Source organism: Gopherus evgoodei, chromosome 9, assembly GCF_007399415.2.
Source record: "Gopherus evgoodei ecotype Sinaloan lineage chromosome 9, rGopEvg1_v1.p, whole genome shotgun sequence".
Lineage (NCBI taxonomy): Eukaryota > Metazoa > Chordata > Testudines > Testudinidae > Gopherus > Gopherus evgoodei.
Window position 1 is genome coordinate 66232433 of NC_044330.1, and position 15269 is coordinate 66247701.

Genomic DNA, 15269 nt, shown 5'->3' on the forward strand with positions numbered 1-15269 from the left:
ATTTATTACAAGTATGTATAGTGTGCCCATCACCACAGCATCTGTGTCTGCAGTTTTTACTGGCATACTTTACAAAACAATGACATGTGTTTACGGCTATTCCATGTATAAACCAGAATAAGCAGCGCAAATATTAGAGAGGGAGAAAAGTCCAGTTAAGGTCCATTTAATCCCAATGCACATTTGGTCCCTACAGTGCTTTTACTAGTCCCAACGCAGGTGACCTGCATGATGGGTGTGAAAAACCCAACTGGTATCTATGGATGCAAATAGTGTGCAAATTCACTCCTTCCTGATTTAGATACAAAACTGCCAAGTCATGCTGTAGTTGAAAAAATGATTAGTTCCTCCTCCTTCAGACAGTTAGATGGAGTCATATTACTGAATACATATAGCATGGGAAAGGTGGCAGATCCAAACAAATCTAGTGCACACTGCAAACATAATCCATTTGTGTATGTTACAATCTGGCCAAGCTGTCTCCCATTTTACAATACCGTCCCGTGCTATATGGTGCTTACCCCACTGCACACCTGTTTATCATATATTAGGGCCTGAGCCAAAGTCAATTAAAAATTTAAAATTGTCTACAGATGGAGTGACTCCAGAAAAACTATTCTTGGTGGGTCCTGGTGTACCCTGGGAGAGGGTGGGGGATCGATCTAAGTTACACAAGTTAACTTAGATCTAAGTTAACGGCGCTGGAATACAGGAGTCGACAGGAGAGCGGTCGGGGGTCGATTTATCACGTCTACACTAGACGTGATAAGTTGATCCCCAGTGGATTGATTGCTACCTGCCAATCCGGGGGGTAGAGAAGACATTCTGTAACAATCTTATTCTGGAATAAGAGTGCCTTTCTCCAGATTATCTGAATCCACTTTGGATAAGCGTGTCTACACATGGAGTTATCAGGAATAGCTATAGCACTTTAAATTCACGCTCTTTGTTAATCTGAATTAACTTTCAAGTGTAAACAAGCCCAAAGGTATCTCACTGACTTAAAAGGGCATTATGCTGTCAAAGAGGGGTGAGTATAATTAAATGTAATAATTGCCTCAGGCGTTTAATGAAAACCAACTCTGGAGCAGTAATGGGGAATTAAACTGCTCTAGAGAGGAGATTCTAGGATGAAGCACAGCACAGGACTGGGAGCCCTTAAAATACTAACATTTGATTATACTCAGCCCTCATCATGAGAAGTGCTGAGTGCCCCCAATCTAACTAAAGTCAATGGAGATTCAGCAGGAGCTCAGTTCCTCTCAGGATTGGGTCCTATGTTAGTAATTATGTAGATACAAATTGGTGGGAGAAAGTGTTTAAATGCTGGCCAATGCTGTAGAAATTTTCCCACAAAGCTCTGTTAAGGCCCCTGCTTACCACTGTTTTCTGACCAACTTCCACTCGATGTGTAACTAACATCACCACTTAATGCCGTATCTGGATTTGGCCCAATAGATACATTATACACTGTGAGCACTTGAATTGCTGTTTGGTTCTGGTCTGTCTGAGCATCTTTGACTTTTGTGGCTGTTACTTGTTCTGCCATGGCCCGCTCACTTCTCTAGCAAGCTGTATTCATCAAGTGATTGCTCAGTAAATGTGGCTCTGAGACTATTCTGTTAACTTCTCAGATTAAGCGCATGGCTACACTTGCAGATGTAGAGGACTTTGAGTTAAACCATCCTTTGTAGAGCGCAGTAGGGAAAGTGCTGTAGTCTGTCCAGACTGACAGTTGCCAGCGCACTGGCGTGGCCACATTATCGGCTCTTGCAACGGCCACAGAGAGCAGTGTATTGTGGTAGCTATCCCAGAATGCAAGTGGCTGCAATGTGCTTTTCAAATGGGGGTGGAGTGGGGTGGAGTGTGACAGGGAGTGTGTTGTGTGTATGTGAGAGGAGAGAGAATGGGTTTTTGGGGGGCTGAGAGCATGTCAGCATGCTGTCTTGTAAGTGCAGACAGCAGCAGAACTCCTTCCCCCCGCCGCTCCACCTCTCTCTCTCACACACAGCGTTCCACAGTAATGGTTGCTTTGTCTTGGAGCAGATAAGCATGCCGGCAAACGGAGCTTTCAAAGGGCATATCCAAAACAATGATGAGTGGTCACATGACTTACAGGGATTATGGGACGTTTCCAGAGGCTGATCAGAGCACAGTAATGCAACATCTCGTTCACACTGACGCTGGGGTGCTCCAGCAGAGGCACATCAAATGTTATTCTACTTGCCGAGGTGGAGTACCAGGAGCGCTCTAGCCATGGAGTCAGAGTGCTCTACATGCCTTGCCAGTGTGGACGGGTAGTGAGCTAGTGCTCTCAGGGCTCCTTTAATGTGCAGTAACTCGCAAGTGTAGCCAAGCCCTTACATGACGTTGCTTTTATAAGACAGACCTGTCCCATAATGGGCAATGGTCTGATCTGGCAGCTACTTTCTTGTAAAAAAAATGTAACGTTCTAATGCAGATCACAGCTATCCTTGACATTTTAAAACACCTTTGCCGAGCAGTTTATAGCCCCATTCACACTCCCACTGGAATATAGGATAGCTGTCCCACACATCCGGCCATCCCATGGGTATCTGTATACAGAACTGCACCCGCTCCCATTTTTCTGCATCGTCACTTGCTTTGAGGAACATCTGGAAGGGTAGGAACTATCTTTTCCAGTTCTCTGTCAGGTTCCCTTTTGGACTGGCTTCATTTTTGCTAAGACCTAGTTCTCCGCTAACCTTATGTCAACACAGGAGTGCAGGTAAGTTTGGAGTTCACCTGACATGACTCAGAGTTACAATGGTTAAACCCCATCATAGGCTAGGTCTCAGCACCTGTTGTTTCAGTGGTAAAGGCAGTGGGGCAATGAAGACATTCTTATTGTGGGAGAAAAAGACACAGGACATTCAGGCTGGATGGAATCATGTTCTCTTTGTAGGGCAGCCTGCAGGGGGCGGCATAATCACATACTCTTGAGCAGGCCTGATTCCATCCAGCTAACAACAGCAGTGCACACACCAGCCAGTGTTGGCATTTTCTAAATGTGTTAGGAATTAAGGGGAATATTAAGTCGAAATCAGGAGACATGACGGAACCCAGGGCCTCTCAGAGAGTGAAGGTGTGCTTGTTAGCACCAGCAGATGGATTTTTTTAGAACTATTTTATTCAGTACCCAAATTGTCCCATTGGCAACAGGGGCATATGAAAATAACCTCTACCAATCATTTATAAGGTGTCCTTTTAGCAAGAGTTAATCAAGAGTAAATTAACAGGCCTTTGGGGAAAGATAGGAGCAACATAGGCTGAGTCACAGACTAAAGTTTATTACGTTTAACAATCCACTTGCATTTCCTTCTCTGCTACTCACAAGGGAAATATAAATGAAGCTGTTGCTGTTAGGGAAAGGGGTGGAGTGCTGTCAGTCAGTGGGGCAGGTTTGATTATAAAGAGCTAGGAAAAGGGAGAGAGACAGCATTTCATGCTGCCTTTGGGTCTTCAGCAAACTTGGTCATGGCAGAGGGACGGGTCCAGTCACTTCATTACTCCATAGGGCTCCTGGGCATTGCTTCAGGTAGGAACCAAGTTTACCTGGCACGGGAGGCTGGTGGTGGAATTGAATTTCTTGTGCAATGAGGTTACACATTTTAAATAGGGACTAACTAGATTCTGTTATGAAAGAAAGAGTTCTTCCCAACAATGGGTTCTCTGAATCTTCCTTGCTTGGATAAAACCCTCAGATCTATAAACCAATCTGCATAAAGCAGTCAATAACATGTTTATCTTGCCTTTCAAACACTGAGCTGAACTTTTCCATTTGGTTGGGAGTCAAACCTAAACTTTCCAATACAGTGTAGTTTCTAACATGATTCTTTATTGAGATTCACTTTCCTCTTTCTTTTCTTCTTCTGTCTCTCTTCCTTGGATCCCTCTTTTCCCCAATTGCTCTCTGTTTCCATTCCTCTTTCTTGATTCCTTCTTTCTTTGCATTTTTCTGTTCCTTCTTTATCTCCCCATCTCCCATTTTCCTGGAAAGCTTTTAAGATGTTTCTTTTCCCGTGTGTTCCATGCAGGATCCCTCTTGCTAGCTGTGCACTCCTACAGCTTCACCAGCCCAGCCCCTCTGATCCCCAGCACGGCTCTGGGCGTCCTTCTGTTTCTTATATCGGCTCTCTTGGCATATGCAGGTAAGACTAGGAGCACTGGCATCTAACAGCCCTTTCTGCAGCTTTATACATATTTTTATACTGGCCTCTATTTTGCCAGCAGGTAAACTTGTGAGACTATGGATTCTCTCACCTGGAATGATATGCTAGGACACCAGTTTTGTGAATGTGCAAAGGGACTTGAGAAAGAAACATCAGTTCTAAATGAATCATTTACTGAGTTAGGTTCACTGCACTGGAGGTTTGCTCATTATAAATACAATTTCCAAACTCTGTAAGAGTGATAGTTTAAGGACAGTCAGTGAATTAAACAGTGTGTTAAAAAGTAGTTTGCCAAGATTGTAATCAGTTTAGAGGGAAATCTCAGGCTATAAAAAGTTTCAAACTATTTTGACTAACTGGGGAATTACTCGTGTCTCCCCACCAGGGGGAATGAAGAGATTGATGCTTAGGTTTCAATATATTTATTTTTAGGGAGGCATTAATGGGATTGTCTTGTATTGGTCCAGGCATTTTTCTAGATATTAAACAAAATGCTAACCAGAGGGGAGTGGCCATGGGTAACAAAGCTTTTAAACTCTCAGTACTGGGTTCAGATCTACTCTCGACCAGTGGTGGCACAAAGCTGCCCTAAAGCCTGATCTAGAGCCCACTGAAGTCAATGGGAATCTATCGTTTGGCCTCACTGGGCTTGGGATCAGGCCCTTAGCATCGGGCAGCTTTTTGAAAGCCCTCATAAAATGGGTTGGTAGCCTTCGTTCAGCCCAGTGGGCCGGTGCTGTCTTCACATTAGGCAGTGATGAATCATGATAGAGGCTGGTGAACACGCTAGGGTTGCCAGGTGTCCGGTTTTCGACTGGAATGCCCGGTCAAAAAGGGCTGTTAAAAGTCCACTCGGTGGTGCAGCGGGGCTAAGGCAGGCTCCCTGCCTGCTCTGGCTCTGTGCAGCTTCCGGAAGCGGCTGGCATGTCCGGCCCCTAGGTGCAAGGGTGATCAGGGAAACTCCGCATGCTGCCCCCACCCCCAGTGCCAGATCTGCAGCTCCCATTGGCTGCAGTTCCCGGCCAATGGGAGCTGTGAAGGCGGTGGTTGCAGGCGTGGGCAGTGCGCCCTGCGCAGAGCTGCCTAGCTGTGTCTCTGCCTAGAGGTCGGACATGCTGGCTGCTTCTGGAAGCAGCGCAGAGCCAGGGCAGGCAGGGACGGAACCCCCTCTCACACCCTAACTCCCTTCCAGATCCCGCACTCCCACCCTCATCCCAACCCCCTGCCCCAGGTTGGAACCCTCTCCCACACCCAAACTCCCTCCTAGAATCTGCACCCCAACCCTCTACCCCAGCCCTGATCCCCCTACCAGAGCCTGGACTCTGCACCCCCTCCAACACCTCAACCCCTTACCCCAACCCTGAGCCCCCTCCTGCACCCCTCAAACCCCTCATTCCAGCCCCACCTCAGAGTCCAAACCCCCAGATGGAGCCTGCACCCCCTCCCACACCTCAACCCCCTGCCCCAGGCATGAGCCTGCTCCCAGATTCCAAACCTCTTGGCCTCATCCCGGAGCCTCTTCCTGTGCCCCAAACTCCTCATCCCCAGCCCCACCCCAGAGCCTGCAGCCCAGCTCCATGCCCCAGCCTGGAGCCCCCTCCCACACCCTGAACCCCTCCTTTCTGGCCCTACTCTGGAGCCCACATTCCCAGTGGGAGCGCTCACCTCTGCCTGCAGCCCAACCCTCTGCCCCAGCCCAGTGAAAGTGAGTGAGGGTGGGGGAGAGCGAGCGATGGAGGGAAGGTGGCTGGAATGAGTGGGAACAGGCCTCAGAGAAGGGGAGGGGAAGGTGCGTGGCCTCAGGGAAGTGGCTGGGCAGGGGCAGGGTGACTTGCCTAATAATTACTCAAGTAGTTTTGGGGCATAAACACAAAGGGTTAAATTATGGCCACCCTGCATGGATATAAGCGTGGGAAACCTCTTAGCCCCTAACACAGTTTTGCAGGAGCAGCCATGACTGGGTTGCTAGCTACGTGGGAGCACTAAAGGAGAGGTCAGGCAGCACTGCAGTCTCAGGAGGAAGTGGTGTGATAGCTGAATTCCATTCAAACTCACATTCAACTTTAAGTTTCTCTAATCAAGTTCTCTGTCCACTTTCGGAGACAGGGCACTGTATTAGATTGACCTTAGGTCTGATCCGGTCAGGCAGTTCCTATGCTTCTTTGTGAATGACTGGTTATTAAGTGCCAACAAGGTGCTCCGTGCTGCACTTGACATGTAATACACACAGACTCTGCCTCAAAGGGCTGGAAATGTAAACTAGATAGAAATGGAGCAGACAGGATGCACTGGGAAACCCAGAGAAGAGAGCACCAGCACTTTATTTGTACTAGTCTATTATGATAATTATTATTGACTTATGGGCATCATGGAATTTGGACAAAGAGACGATAATGACTTGGGGGGACCCAGACTGGGCAGGGCCATCCATGGACAAGGGTTGGAGGTGTGGAAAATGGCAGAGAGTTGGTTGTGGAAACTTGTGTAAGTTCATTATCATTAAGAATTGATGCAATTTATTTCAAAATGTGGTGCTGGGATATGTCATTCTGGCACACTGACAAACACACCCTATTGTCCTGGTGGTGTCTTTAAGAGCTGGTGGCTTCCGCGACATAGTGACCTGGCATTCCTGCTTCCTTTATTTATTTCCCTTGTAGGAGTTCAGAAAAGCCTGAGAAGTGCCTCCTTGTTCGTGTCGCTGTGTCTGACCATCTCAGTGCTGTGGTGCAGCTATGGAGTCATCCACATCCTGGCAGGGCAAGGGGTCTTGAACGGCACTGGTGATTTCCGCAATGCCGTGGTGCCCGGCCTGGCAACATTTACTCTGGGGCTTCTCATCATTGGGGTGGTGGGCTTCCTTCAAAGAGAGCTCATCCTTGCCATGGTTGCTTCTTGCATTTCGCTTGCCTGTGCCCATGAAATTGCCATGCTTTATAACACGGCTTTCGGTTCCTCGGCAGTGGCTTGCAATTATATGATTGTCTGCTTCCTTGGGGGCTATTTTGCTATGGGGAGGGGTCTTTATTTCCTCAGCAAGAAGAAAATCATCAGTCCTGGCACAGATCTGGGCAAGAGTAAGACCAATGAGCAGGTCCAGGCCAATGATGCCAACACGAATGACTTGGCAGTCATTGGTCTGATCTTGAACATGTTGTCTGCCAGTATCTTTGGCTGCAGGCTCCTGGGAGTGACCAGCAAGCTATTTGTGGGCCAAGTACCTTGGCTTTGGGCAGCTGGGATTTACCAGATTGGGGTCTGCATTTTCTCTTACCGTGCACTGGATACGTTGGCTGCCACATTCTTTGGTTTCACCTCTGTGCTGAAATTTGCTGGAGGCTATTCCCTCCTGTACCAGATCTGGCAGCAGGATGAGCCGGTTTTCCCTGTCCCTTTCTTGGTGGTTTTTGCTATCCTCTTTGCTGTCTTGGCCCTTTTCATCACCATTAAAAGTCTGGTGGATGGCCTGTATTTGCTCTTTTACGTGGCCTATTGCATCGCTCTAGCCTGTCGCCCTCATGGTGTTTTTGAAGGTGGTCCCCAAGGCGTGGATGTGACCATCTTTGTGGCCTCGGCCCTTATGGCTCTCATTTACCAGTACAACATGAAGGCAAGTGCCAAAATCCCTACAGGGGAGGGAACGGTCAAGGCCTTGCTCTCCCACAGCAGTCATCTCAAACTTCATGAAGGGAAAGACCTTCACGCTCCCTACCTTGGCTATTCCAAGTATGCCGATGCCGAGGTGCTTGGCTTTGCGTGCAGTGTCCTTGCTTCCTTTGCTATCACGGTGACAGTGGACCCAAGGGCACCACTTGCTACTGTTGTTATACCCTGGGTGGTGGTAGCCGGAGGGATCCTTAAGCTTTTATGTGGTTCAGTGGCCTTTGCCCGTGGTAAGACCTTGGAGAGCAGTGCCTTCATTCTCTATGGGGTCATGTGGATCATCTGGGGCTTAACCAGATATGGTGGTCTCTATGGCACTAGCAGGGGCTTCCAAGTAGCTGTAGGCATCATCGCCCTCATGCTTTTCAACTGCTTCATTGTTTTCTGCACTGTTTTCCTAAGCATTTCCTGGTTCATTTACTCCCTCACCTTCTTACTCATACTCATCAGCTTCTTGCTGGATGCAGTCAATGCCATGCCAGCTGGCTATGATATTGCCGTCACTGTCATCTTTGGGCTTACCAGCTTCTATTGCTTCCTTTCTGCCCTTTTCAACAGTACCTTTGAAGGCTCCTACTTCCCTGTGGGTAGGCCTATTGTGCAGCTCAGTGGTGTTGGGGGAGGAAGCACCAAATGCCTTCACTTGCCTGCCAGGAAAGCTTCCTCAGTCAAGCAAATTGCAGGTAAGGAAAATATATAATGGAGAGAACAGGGGTTGGGGTTAACTGAGGGGTTTCATATTGAAGGAAGTCATGATAGAAGAAGAACTACATTTTTTTCCCCTGTCTGAATCTAGAAACTATGGCATTTTGACCAAGGCAGTATGGTCAAATGGTTAGAGCAGGAGAGTGGGAAGTAGGGGTGAAATGCTCTGCTAGTGTAAATGGGAGAAATTCCATTGAAGTCAATGGCTTTGCACCCACTTATGTGGTTCAATGTCTCCTGGTTTCTGTCCCTGGTGGGCCATCCCATCTGCTTCATACAAATCCCACAGGCTGGCACTGCAGCATGACACAGCCTCTGGGAACCACTGCTGGGATATTTCAAGGGGTAGAGGGGGAGGGTTACTCTCTTAATAGTGGGACGTCTCCTTGTCTGTCTGCATGTAACCTATAACTCTCCTTTAATGAACAGTAGAAAATATACTGTAGTGGGCAACTCTTTAGCTGCCAGGGGATGAAGCCGAGGGCCCATAGTAGATCTCTCCCATCTACATATCTTTTGTGAGTTTATCACCCAGAAGTTCTCTGGGTTGTTTCCTGTTCTTAGAGATCATGAAGAATGGAGGAGCTTGTGGCATCCCCACAGACACAGTGTATGTTCTGGTGGCAGCCTGCAATCGACCTGATGCCGTAGAGAAAGCTTACAAGTAAGTGTCTTCACTACAGGCCGAGGTGAGGGCTTCTTCTAATAGTCTAATGGAGACTCTAGCCACAAGCTGTAAGTGGCAACTGACAGCTGCTGTTGGGCAGTGTCTGCTTGCTGCAACAGGTCTGAAGGTGCAAGGGCCACGATTCAGCCCTCATAAGAGCAGTAAGCCTGTGGGTGAAGATCCGGGTTAGAAGAGGGAACAACTATCTCGGTAATTGTCCCCTAGAACATAGAACAGGAACATCACCCCTGCCAGCTGATGGAACCAATTGGCTGGGAAATCACAAGACTGTACAAAGAACAAAAAGTTGGGGCAGACAGTGGGAACGCACTGTCAACATAAAAATCATATTCATGGGAAAAACTCCTCCTCTGGGTCTGATTTCTTTTTCACGTTGGGCCCCCAAAATTAGTGGACACTTTTGAGAATTTGGGCCTAAGTGACTTGCTCACAGCCACACAATGAGTCTGTATCATAACTTGGACTATATCCCAGCTCTCCTTCCCCCCGCCCAGCTGAGGGCTTTATCCGCTGGACCATGCAACTTCTACTACAAAGGCTCTTGTGCTTGGCTGAAGTGTGCAAGGGCATGTCTGAGTCTAAACCTCCCCCAAAATAATTCCCAACCTCCCGTTGAGTGCTCAAGAGTGTTCCTTTCTTTTGTCTTCTTACCAGGACTAAGTGCCAGGCTCAGGATCGCCCCATGTCACTCTGGATTTCTAGTCTGAAGCAGCTGGAACCTACAAAGCATTTGTTCAACCCCATACTGTGGGATTTCATGGAGGCTGCCTGGCCATCTCCCATTAGCCTGGTGGTTCCCAGAGGTGAGAAAATATTGTTGTTGTCAAGCTTTCCACAAGGCGGAGAGTGCTCCTGATCCAAAACACAGCGACACTGTGCACCGATGCTGGACCATTGCTCGTATAGTTACAAGGTACCACCGCTGTTTGTAGATTCGACCCCCATCAGTAAGTGTTGTGTGGCTCTTTCCCTTACAGGAGAATGGGTGGACTTTCTGGGGATGAAAGACTCTGCCAAATATGTCGGCACCTCTCAGAGCATTGCCATCCGTATCCCCGACTGCTCTGTCACTACACATCTCATTGATCTGGTGAGTGACCAACACGCATCTCTCTCAGCTTGCTAAGGTCAAGCAGCAAGAAAGATGATGGGTCTAATGATCACATGGGCCACCATGAACAGGTTTGGTGTCAACAACTAGCATTCAGCACATGGTGCATTGGCTAGGAACTGGTGTCAGGAGACCTAGGTACTTGTCCCAGCTCTGCCATTGTCTAATCTTGGGCAAGTCACTTCACCTCACTGTTCCTCCAAATGTAAAATGAGATGATGTAAAGCCGGTCAGGAATTTTTTGTTAGAAAATTGCTGATTTGTCAAAGCCAAAACATTTAGTGGAAAGGATTTTGAAAAAAAAAAGTTTTGGAAGTGTCAAAACCTCCTGTTTCAATATTTTCAAAACAAGAAATGCCAGTTTTCCTGTTCTGAATGACTTTTTGTTTTGAGATTGAAGCCAAGTAAATAATCATAAAAGATCAAAATTGAAACAAAGTGTTTTGACTGACCCAAGACAACATTTTTTTTGGATTTTTGGTTCTTGAAAGTTTTGGAGATTTTGACATTTCATTCCGATTCAGGATGGAGGAAAATGGTCAAAATCTCAAAATTTTTCATGGGATCATACAATCCTTTCTAGCCTAGCTCTTGATGGGAGGGATAGCTCAGTGGCTTGAGCATTGACCTGCTAAACTTAGGGTTGTGAATTCAATCTTTGAGGGGGCCATTTAGGGAATGGAGTTTTAAAAAAAAAAAGGTCTGGGGGTTTATCCTGCTTTGAGTAGGGGGTTGGATTAGATAATCTCCTGATATTCTCTTCTGTAAAGTTCTGGGGAAGAAAAGTGATGAATATTATTATTACCAGCCCAAAATCTTCATTAAGGTTTGGTTTAGGGTTGCAGGCACACATAGCAGTTGTTTGATTGAACATATGCTTACAAGAATGTTTCAAAAAACCCAACAATCCAAATGTTAGAAACCTAGAAAATGCATAATAATCACCCCTCTTGTCCGATTCACTGTATATTTACTCGAAAAGTTCTACCTCCGTTTCACATCTAACCTCATATTTTGAATGCAATATGATCCTTTTTTAGATTGTAGGTGTGGACTGTGGAGCAAATGATGCTTATTCAACCTAAATTATGGAACCAATGCCATTGCTCCATAAATTACCCCCAGCAGTGGTAGGTGGGGTGACAACATCGCTGCCCAAGTGCCCCTGTGTTAGTATAGTGCAGAGGTGGAGCTGTATTTATCATACCAAATCACAGAAACAGCTCCGTCCAAGGATGTGATCCACATAGCTACCATCTCAAGGCAACTCCTCTCTCTAATGTCACAATGCCACATGCTGAACACTCTTTGTTTTCACATTTGATACATCCCTAAGGTCATTTCCTCTGGCCTTTGCCAGGTAGAAAAGCTTTTGCCCTTTCCTCCTTGGTGCTCAGCACTTCTGCTGTCTTCTTTAAGAACTCTTGGTGGCAGCAGCAAATGAAGGTGTGATTGGGTGCAATTCAGTGATATAACAGCTACATAGAGCGCTGCACATGGGAAACTTCCTACAGCAATGCTGACCATTGCACCTATGCCCCATTGATACAGCTCCAAGTGGGACCACATTGATCGCCCAGAACAGTGGGATGGCTGGTGCTGCTGTACTAAGGCAATTTATTTGGAACCTGATCCTGACCCTTCACAAATCAGACTCCTTCCCCACCACTGTGTCTGTGGGCCTTTGCTGACGAAACCATGACACCCTGTCTGCTCTTTTGATAATTTGCTTGCTGCCTATATTTCCATTGGGGTTCCAGTATAATTTACTGTCCCATGTAATTAAAATGATTCATTCCTTCCTGAGGAAATGTGCTCCAGGAATTATCTTGGGGCAGTTCTCTGGCCTGTGTAACACAAGAGGTCAGACTAGATGATCACAAGGGTCCCTTCTGGCCGCAGAATCTATGAGACCTCCTCAATTCAGCCTAGTTTTCCATATCTTCCTCACTGTACTGCTGTCCTCACACTCACACTCTGGCATCCTCCTTCAGTTAAAATGGGTTTCAACAAACAAAGCATAAAGTGAAACGAGTCCAAGAGCATTATTGTTTCTGTGCTGGAAGCTCTGATCAAAACCTACTTTCTCATTTTGCTCTCATTTACCAGGTTGGCCCCATTGCAGTCACATCAGCCAATCCAACTGGAGAAGCAGACACCACCCACCACAATCAGGTGTATGCCAAACTGGGAGACAAGGTAATCACCATGTGCTTCTTCACATTCATCCTGGGATCTGAGGGAGATGTGATTGCAAGGTAATATCGATTTGCTCCCAGCTGGCAAGTCAGTGGTTAAGACTAAAATCCTGAGATAGATTGTAAATTACAAGATCATTGAGGCTTATCCCAGAAGGGCCAGGGAGGGCAAGAAAGAAGGCTGGAAAAATAAAGAATCAATATTAACACAAACATTTTTGTTTCTAATGCGCAGTCTGTGACCCACCACTGTGGTTGGTTTCTCTTCAGATCCATAAGGATCTGAAGAGAAACCAAGGTGCCATGGAGCATTTCTGGACCTAGAAGTGATAAAGCCCTTGACATTCTACTGTTCCAAAGCCCTTGGGGATGTCAAAGATTTTAGAACCCTTGTTGTCTTTTGTTTTAGTTTTCAGAACTAAAGTTTTAAATCTATGACTAATGCTCTAGAGACTAGAACCACTGGGAATTCTAAAACTTTCTGAATCTTAGGGGACTCCCGTCTTCCATGAGTACTGCCAATTAAATTACCAGATTCTTGTATTTTCCAGTTTTTAAACTCTGAAAGCAGAGTTAATGCCTTAAGTAATCTCATGAATGTACTGGATATTTCCCACTGAAAATACAGAACTTGAGACAAGAAATTAATGGCAAGTTCATATGAGGATGACTTAGGCTCAGAGTAAAGGGGACCACTGTTCTTTCACCATTCTCACATCTGACCATTCTGACATCCTACGCATACAAAGGCAACCTTAGAGATGCTCTTCAGATGTAAACCAGCATAGCTCCGCTAAAGTAAATGGAATGGTGCCAATTTACACCAGCTAAGGATCTGGCCCTTGAGTTTTACTTAGTGCATTAATTCCAATTTGCATTGGTCAAAGTCACCCAAGATCACTGGGTGACTGCTGGAAATCACCAAGGATTTCTGGTGACTTTGGCCAATGCAAGGTGGAAAAAGGAGAGGGAAGGGATGGGAATCTGTAGCATGGCTAGAACCTGTAGATAATGCTAAATCCATTGAGAAAGGGGAACTCTCCCCACTTTAACCAACTGTCTGAGAAGCGCCCCATAATATGAGTGTTGCTTACTATCAAGGTGGATGCAGTTCTATGCGATGGGCCTTCTCCAGAGAACATTGCCTCGACTGTTGTGGACTGCACCAAGATTGAGAGTGGAAACATTGGGTTCTTCAGGGTTGGCATTGTTCCCAAATCCCAGGTAAGCCATCTCTTTTCTGTATTTCTCTTTCCCTTCTCTCTCTCTTTCCCTTCCCCACTAAGTGGGTACTGGAAGGACAGGGAGGCACCTAGATCCACAGAGAGGCAAAGATATCTCCAATAGTCTAGTGCTGGAGAGACAGGGAGTGAGAGTTAGGGTGCCCATGTCCTATTCCTGAGTCTGGTGTGACCCTGGGCAAGTCACTTCCCCTCTCTGTGCACAAGCTTCTCCATCTGTAACATGGGGTTATGATACTTGCCCATTTATGTAAAGAGCTTTGGGATCCAAGGTTGAAAGGTGCCTCATATGTTAGTGCAAAGGGTTTTCCTTATTCCACTAGATTAAAAGATGGTGGGGAATCCATTGCCAGTCAGCAACTGGGACTTTGAAGTGTACATTCTTCACTTGTGCCAATCCAAGAGTCTTTGAGCTGAAGTGAAGGCTGGGTGCAACTTGCAAGAGAGAAGGGCCAGCCTGTGTGGCTTTAAAAATATTATGGCATCTTGTGATGGCAAAAGAAGCTAGTGCTGTTGCTGCTCAATATCCAACTCCCAATCCTGTTTGTCAACTCCAGGTGCTACAGATACTGGAGCAGGTGCAGAGGAAACACATGCAGGGCCATACCAATGGTAGTGTCGCCATGGTGGGCCAGAAGAAGCAGCAGCACCTCTCCCATGCCATCTCCAATGGGATACATGCTGCCAGCCCAGAAGATAGTGCATTGACATCATTCACTAATGGTGCATTCAGCGCTGATGAGGCGGGAGGAAAGCTCTGAGCAGCCCAGTTACACATTCACCAGGGAAGGGCTTTCCAGTAAGTGCCATGCAGATAAAAATAGAGGATGGAAGAGAGATCCCTATCTCAGGTGCTGTGAATCCACCCTTCTATGGATACTGCTAAACTGCCCCTGCCTAGTGGTGATTTATAAGCCAGAAATGTACAGTGCTATTTTTCATCATTGGAGTCCACCAGATTTCACCAAATACTATTTATGAACAAACAGGAGTGCCACCAGCTTTTCTGGCGCTCTAGGTAGCGGAAGGTCCCGCCCCTGAAATGGCGCCCCCAACAGAGGTGGTGGAAGGTCCCGCCCCCAAAATACCATGGATGACCACGGCGGCCCCCAAATGTTAGCGCCCTAGGTGACCGCCTAGGTCACCAAATGGGTTGCGCCGGCCCTGTGAACAAACATTCTTACTGGAATGGCTTACGGGCACCAGGTCTTTCTTCAAGGGTTTATTCTTCATCCCAATATGAAGACTGGTCATATGGCCTCTGATTTGGTAAAGTCTTTCTGTTCATGTTACTTATATTGATTTGTTTAGGGGGGAACCATACATGAAACAAGTGGTGAACCCTGCCCCCCACCCCAAATAGACCTTTTCAGAGGCTTGAACCCAGGGGTCATGAGGGCAGTGTAAATATCAAGGTAGACTGGAGATGGCACCTGGATGTTGGCACCTTCTTCCAAGAAAGGCAGGTAC

At 46.7% G+C, this 15269-nt stretch overlaps 1 protein-coding gene across 1 annotated transcript; it reads left to right on the forward strand.

Moving 5' to 3' along the window:
• The first annotated feature begins 1938 nt into the window (after nt 1-1938).
• Nucleotides 1939-14867, forward strand: LOC115657025. Its single transcript, XM_030574219.1, has 10 exons — nt 1939-1948; nt 3488-3559; nt 4059-4172; nt 6854-8539; nt 9126-9225; nt 9904-10052; nt 10227-10339; nt 12470-12559; nt 13660-13782; nt 14357-14867. The coding sequence occupies exons 1-10, from the start codon at nt 1939-1941 to the stop codon at nt 14558-14560; spliced, it is 2661 nt and encodes an 886-aa protein (XP_030430079.1). The 3' UTR covers nt 14561-14867.
• The last annotated feature ends 402 nt before the right edge of the window (nt 14868-15269 follow it).